Below are 7,617 nucleotides of genomic sequence, written 5' to 3'. Positions count from 1 at the left end.
TTCGGGACTCTTTGGACACCTTGTACATAAAAAGTAAAAAGTAAATCACATAAATAATTAACATAATATCTAATAAAATATTTAATCCATAAAGCAACGTTCATACACACACATATTTAAAAAATAAAATAAACCATAAAAAAATTTTGAAGGTAAAAAATTAATAATGTTTATAAAAATTCTCATATTTATATCAATATAAAATATTCATATTCTATCAAACTAATTTCCCATTTATATTTTTTACGATAATATTATTATGTGACGACAATGTGACAAACGTACGTGAGAGCTTCATACCATATGAAATGATTCTGATCAGAGATGAACTATTCACAAGTAACTTCTGTAAAGATGATCTTTATAAATGATCGATATAAATGTCTTCCTTTTATGTAAATCCTCTTTACTCGACTCCTTATTTAACAAGGGTTTATATGACAATTTAGCTACTGTAGTTTTAGATATCTAATTTTTATTTAATTTCTGTATATTTGACTCCTGTTCACTTGACCCTGGTCCATTTGTTTGTTGTTCATTTAACTCATGTTTACTTAATTCCTGTTGGATAAACACGGGTTCATATAATTGTTCGATAGACTTCGAATAAAATATTTTTGTACTTGACTCTTGTTGGTTTGAATCCTTCTTACCTAACTTCTATTCACGTCCCGTTCACGTGGTTCCTACGCACATGGATCCCGCTCACTTGGTTCCTGCTCACATGTCTGCCGTTCACTTAACTTCTCTTCAAATGGCTCCTGTTCACGTGACTCCTGTTCTTTTGATTCCAGTTTGGTTGACTCATGCTCACTTGACTTTTGCTCAATTAACATAGATTCATATGATTGTCCAATTGATTTCGACTTAGATGTTTCTTTTTTACTTAACTCTTGTTTACTTGATTTTTCTTCATTTGTCTCGAGCTCTTTTGTTTGTTGTTTATTTGATTCTTGTTTACTTAACTCCTGCTTATTTGACTCTGGCTCATATAACTGTTCACTTGACTCCAAGTCAGAGGTCTCCTTTTTACTTGACTCTTGTTCATTTGAATCCTGCTTACTTGACTCTAGGTCACATGGTTTCTGCTCACATAGATCCCGTTCACTTGGTTCCTGCTCATATGTCTGCCGTTCACTTAATTTCTCTTCAGATGGCTCCTGTTCACTTGACTTCTGTTCTTTTGATTCCAGTTTAGTTGACTTATGCTCACTTGGCTTTTGCTCAATTAACATAGATTCATATGATTGTCGAATTGATTTCGACTTAGTTGTCTCCTTTTTACTTAACTCTTGTTCATTTGATTCTTCTTCATTTGCCTCGGGCTCTTTTGTTTGTTGTTTATTTGATTCTTGTTTACCTAACTCCTGCTTATTTGACTCTGACTCATATAACTGTTCACTTGACTCCAAGTCAGAGGTCTCCTTTTTACTTGACTCTTCGTCTGAATCCTGCTTACTTGACTCTAGGTCACGTGGTTCCTGCTCACATAGATCCCGTTCACTTGGTTCCTGCTCACATGTCTGCCGTTTACTTAACTTCTCTTCAGATGGCTCCTGTTCACTTGACTTCTGTTCTTTTGATTCCAGTTTAGTTGACTCATGCTCACTTGGCTTTTGCTCAATTAACATAGATTCATATGATTGTCCAATTGATTTCGACTTAGATGTTTCTTTTTTACTTAACTCTTGTTTACTTGATTTTTTTTCATTTGCCTCGAGCTCTTTTGTTTGTTGTTTATTTGATTCTTGTTTACCTAACTCCTGCTTATTTGACTCTGACTCATATAACTGTTCACTTGACTCCAAGTCAGAGGTCTCCTTTTTACTTGACTTTTGTTCGTCTGAATCCTGCTTACTTGACTCTAGGTCACGTGGTTCCTGCTCACATAGATCCCGTTCACTTGGTTCCTGCTCACATGTCTGCCGTTCACTTAACTTCTCTTCAAATGGCTCCTGTTCACGTGACTCTTGTTCTTTTGATTCCAGTTTAGTTGACTTATGCTCACTTGACTTTTGCTCAATTAACATAGATTCATATGATTGTCCAATTGATTTTGACTTAGATGTCTCTTTTTTACTTAACTCTTGTTTACTTGATTCTTCTTCATTTGCCTCTGGCTTTTTTGTTTGTTGTTTATTTGATTCTTGTTTACCTAACTCCTGCTTACTTGACTCTGGTTCATATAACTCTTTACTTGACTTCAAGTCAAAGGTCTTTTTTTTACTTGACTCCTGTTCATTTGAATCCTGCTTACTTGATTCTTGTTCACATAGGTCACATGTTTCCTGCTGACATAAATCTCGTTCACTTGATTCCTGTACACGTGACTCCTGTTCATTTAATTTCTGTTCAGATAAATTCCGTCTACGTGACTCCTGTTCCATTGATTCCAGTTTACTTGATACATGCTCACTTGATTCCTGTTCAATCAGCACGGATTTACAGGACTGTTCACTTGATTTCGAGTCAGATGTTTCCTTTTTAATTGCCTCTTGTTGACTTGAATACTGCTCACTTGATTCCTGTTGACATAGCTCTTGTTCACGTGCTTTCTGCTTACATGGATCTCGTTCATTTGCTTTCTCCTCACGTGCTTGTTCATTTAATTTCTGTTCGCATGGTTCCTGTTCACGTGTCTCCTTCTTATGCGACTCCGTTTTATATAGTTGCTGTTTACTTGATTCCTGCTCAGACAATTTCTGTCCGAGAGATAACTGCTCACATGTATCTCGTTTACTCAATTTCTGCTCACATGGATTTTGTTCACGTGCCTCCTTTTCACGTGTCTGCCGTGCACATAACTCCATTTTACATAATTTCTCTTCATGTAGCTTCCATATATGTAATTTCTGCTCATACTGTTTTGATTTACGTAACATATTCACAGAATGCACTGGTAAGCTTGATTCCTGCTCATGTAGTTCTTGTCCACGTGGTAACTGCTCACATGTATCTTCTTCACTTAATTCCTGTTCGCATGGATTTTGCTCACGTGCCTCCTGCTCACATGTCTGCCGTACATATAACTCCATTTTAGGTAATCTTTGTTTATCTTCCTTCCATGTACGTGACAATCGCAGAAATTGTATTAGTTCATATGATTCCTGCTCAGATAGTTCCTGTCTACGAAGTAACGGCCCAGAAGTATACTGTTCGATTGATTCCTGTTCACATGGCTCTTGTTCACATGTCTCCTTTTCATGTGATTGCGTTTCGTATAACTCCTTTTCACGCGATTCCTGCTCCTGTAGTTCTTGTCCACGTGGTAACTGCTCATATGTATCTCGTTCGCTTGATTCCTGTTCGCATGGGCTTTGCTCACGTGCCTTTTTTTCATGTATCTGCCGTGCACATAACTCCACTTTACGGAATCTCTGTTCCTCTCGCTTCCATTTACGTGAGAACCGCAAATATTGCGATAGTTCACTTGATTCCTGCTTAGATAGTTTCTGTTGACGTAGTAAAGGTCTAGATATATACGGTTCAATTAATTGCTGTTCATATGGCTCCTGTTTATGTACCTCCTTGTTACGTGATTCCGTTCCATGTAACTCTTTTTCATTCGATTCCTGCTCATGTAGTTCTTGTCCACATGGTAACTGCCCACATGTATCTTGTTTACTTGATTCCTGCTTGCATAGATTCTCCTCATGTGCTTTCTTTTCACATGTCTGCTGTGCATACTCTATTTTATGTAATCTCTCTTCATATGGGTCCACATCACATAATCGCTGCAAACATTGTTCTAGTTCATTTGGTTCCTGCTCAGATAGTTTCTGTTCAAGTGGTAATTGCTCACATGTATACCGTTCAATTGATTGCTGTTCACATGGCTCTCGTTCACGTACCTTCTTATTACGTGACTGCGTTTCGTATAATTCCTGTTCACTTAATTTCTTGTCATGCAGTTTCTGTCCATATGGTAACTGTCCATATGTATCTCGTTCACTTGATTTCTGTTCGCATGGATTTTGCTCACGTGCTTCCTGTTCACGCATCTCCCGTGCACATAACTTCATTTTACGTAATCTCTGTTCATCTTGGTTCAATTTACGTGACAACCGTACTATTTGTGCTAGTTCACTTGATTCCTGTTCAGGTAGCTCATGTCTATGTAGTAACGGCCCAGATGTATACCGTTTAATTGATTGTTGTTCACATGGTTCCTGTTCACATGCCTCCTTTTCACGTGACTGTGTTTTATGTGACTCCTTTTCAATCGATTTCTGCTCATGTTCTTGTCCACGTGGTAACTGCTCACATGTATCTTGTCCACTTGACTTCTTTTTGCATGGATTTTGCTCACATGCCTCTTGTTCACATGTCTGCCATGCATATAATTCCATTTTAGATAATCTCTGTTCATTTCGTTTCCATTTACGTGACAACCGCTGCATTTGTGCTAGTTCACTTAAATCCTGCTTAGATAGTTTCAATCTAGGTAGTAATGGCCCAAATGTATACTGTCCAACTGATTGCTGTTCGCATGCCTCTTTTTCACGTGACTGCGTTTCGTGTAACTCCTTTTCACTCGATTCCTGCTTATGTTGCTCTTGTCCACATGATAACTGCCCACATGTATCTTGTTCATTTGATTCCTGCTCAGATAGATTCTCCTCACGTGTCTTCTTTTCATGTGTCTGCTGCTGTGCATACTTCATTTTATGTAATTTCTCTTCATATGGATCCACATGACATGAATGCTGCAAACATTGCTCTAGTTCATTTGGTACCTGCTCAGATGGTTTCTGTTCAAGTGGTAACAACCCACATGTATCTTGTTCACTTGATTCCTTTTTGCATGGATTTTGCTCATGTGCTTTCTTTTTATGTGTCTGTTGTGCATATGACTCGATATGTACTCTCTGCCCATTTTGCTTCCATTTATGTGTCAATAGTAGTATTTCTAGTTCATTTGATTCCTGCTCAGATAGTTCCAGTCTAGGTAGTAACTGCTCACATCTATCCCATTCACTTAATTGCGGTTCACATGGCTCCTGTTCACATACGCTCTTCACACATGTCTCTGGTACACATAATGTTATTTTATCTAATGTCTGTTCATATTGTTCTGCTGTATGTGATACTTGACCACTTGATTCCTGTTCCACTGGCTCCTGTCTACATGACTTTTGTGTATTTGACTCCAATTCAATTGATATATAATTAGTTAACTCCTGTTTACTTAATTCCTGCTCACATGTCTCCTGCTCATTTAACTCCTGTTTAAATGGCATCTGTTCAATTAATTCCAGTACATATGATTGCTGTTCACTCGATTCAGATGTGGTCTCTTCAGATGATAGTTGTAAAGGCATGTGATATGTTTCAAATGTATCTTTAGATGGATATAAATTCTTATAAATCGTTACATAACTATTACGATAATAGAGAGTACCTGTCTCATAACATCTCCATGGTTTATAGGATTTGTAGTGATTTTGGTTATTATATGTAGGTGTTATATTTAGAAGTTCTTTCATCTTATTTATATTTTCTCCTGCTTTAGATTGCGACCTTGAAGTTAGAATTAATGGGCATTTAATTTGTGATGCCCTTAGAATATCCATTATTGTCTCATGATTCATCAAATCAGCTTCAGATATAATAATCACATTTGGATGTTTATATGATGGGCTGCTTATATAATCATAGTATAACATATGACAAACCTCATAGTAAAACTCCTGTTGTAATGTTTCGCACGAAGTGCAAACTTCTTTCTTAGTTGTGCAACTGACAGTATTCATTAATTGTGCTCCTATCACTACAATTGTTAACTTCTTTATCTTACGTAACAAATGCAAAACAAGTTCCCAAGCACTTGCATATTTCACTTCAAGGAGGCTTGGTGCCACAATATGAATAACAAATTGAGGTCTATTCATTACTGGAAGATTTAATAAGCCTGCATTCTTCATTCCATGATATAGTGTTAACGGTCCTGACACATAATCGCTATAAAAATAATCTTTGGATTCCCAAAATTCACGTTTCCCATCAGTATCACGACGGATACAATCTGCAATATAATCTTGCATGTTATCAATATATGCTCTTCCTTCACAAGGTTCCTTGGTTATGTTTATAAATCCTTCACACAGAAGACTTAAGATATCTAAATTGAGACAAAATAATAATTGATGGCAATTATTTCGGTGCTGTTGTCGAAATTCTAATTCATGTTCTTCGCAATAGTTGTCAGAATAGCACACGCAACATGGCTGCAAATCCGATTGCCGATGACAGATACTACACGATTTTGCGAAAAGTATTATCTGCACTTCATATGGGTACAATTCTCGTGGCATTTTTTCTTTCAGTTTAATCAGAAATTCCTTCCGTGTTTGGATCCAATCGGCTGTACTTAAAGGATACTTGAGATGTTCTACATTGTCCTTTATAAAATCTTGTAAAAATTCGCATAATTGTACGTGGTGTATTCTATCTACTTCTTTGTGTTCATCGTTGCAGTAAAAAATCATGTGGCATTTAGAGCATGGTATCAAGGTAACGTCTGTACTATTTATTTTCTTGCAAACGTGACAAACGTTTGGATGAAAGAACTTATTAATATCTACAAAATGGCGCCACGGAGTGGTAAGTTTTATCACTTTTCTTAATGTTGCTATGTTCATGACGATATATTCTATTTGCCTGATAAAAATAGATGCATTTTTATGATTTCAATTTAACAACAATGTGTGTGTGTATATGTGTGATACTATACCTTAGCAGAAGTAAAAAAGTTCTCCACGCACAGTTTAACTTCGTAACTCCTAACTATTCGGAAGACACCAGGAAGACACAAAATTTCTTTGTACCTCGGATATAGCTTACGAGCACTTACGAACTGGATTACATCACACTTGAAGATGTATCGGACCATGAATATATGTTATTATATAGATATAGGAGTCTCCTCTAGATTAGTGGCAAGAGGTACAACTGATTAGAGATAGAGGGCCAAGCGTGGGCCAGTGAGCACCAGTTAGGCCGGTTCATAATCGGATCTTATATAAGACTGTCTTAAGTTCATCTTCAGATGCTGTACAAATTATTTCATTGGCTACAAAGTATCTGAAAGTGAACTTAAGGTGGTCTTAAATATAAGACCTGGGCAGCGATTATGAATCTTTCACGTGAACTTCTTTTTCATTTTTCACTTTTCACTGTAAGTAATTTCACATGAAAAGTGAATTGTAAAAAAGTAATATTTCTGTAATACTGATAATTAACATATAAATTAACATATAAATATAATTATAGTATACAAAATGTAAAGTATAACGTACTAATAAGCATTATGCAGCTAAAATTTATAGTTGTAATGTAATATAATAATATAATGTAAGTATATATAATGACTGATTCAAACGTTAACCGTGAAATGTAAATTCTCAAAACCTGAAATATTTCACGTGAACTTTCAATTTGCTCATATATATCCTTCTTTACATGTAAGTTGTGTACGTTTCCATGAAAATTTTCAACCATCAAACGATGTGGTTAAAACGTAAAAAATTATACTATTCCTTCTAGTGACTTTAATCTCACTTGAGTATGCGATTAATAAAAAAGAAACAACAAATAACCATTGTTAACACATTGTGA

The 7,617-nt window shown here is 36.1% G+C and overlaps 1 protein-coding gene across 1 annotated transcript; it reads right to left on the bottom strand.

Moving 5' to 3' along the window:
• Nucleotides 1-233: 233 nt before the first annotated feature.
• Nucleotides 234-6,874, bottom strand: LOC105181080 (trichohyalin). The gene is made up of 3 exons (XM_011137605.3): nt 6,734-6,874; nt 654-6,660; nt 234-561 (listed from the first exon to the last, which is right to left on the bottom strand). Exon 2 carries the CDS (start codon nt 6,639-6,641, stop codon nt 687-689), a length of 5,955 nt encoding a protein of 1,984 aa, XP_011135907.2. The 5' UTR covers nt 6,642-6,660; nt 6,734-6,874; the 3' UTR covers nt 234-561; nt 654-686.
• Between the last annotated feature and the right edge of the window lie 743 nt (nt 6,875-7,617).

This window comes from Harpegnathos saltator, unplaced genomic scaffold (assembly GCF_003227715.2).
Source record: "Harpegnathos saltator strain DR-91 unplaced genomic scaffold, Hsal_v8.6 scaffold47, whole genome shotgun sequence".
NCBI classification, from domain to species: domain Eukaryota; kingdom Metazoa; phylum Arthropoda; class Insecta; order Hymenoptera; family Formicidae; genus Harpegnathos; species Harpegnathos saltator.
This window is presented reverse-complemented; position numbering and strand designations above follow the sequence as displayed.

What these genes read in the sequence shown, in the direction of transcription:
- LOC105181080 (XM_011137605.3), bottom strand. Translation starts at nt 6,641, where the DNA reads ATGAACATAGCAACATTAAGAAAAGTGATAAAACTTACCACTCCGTGG.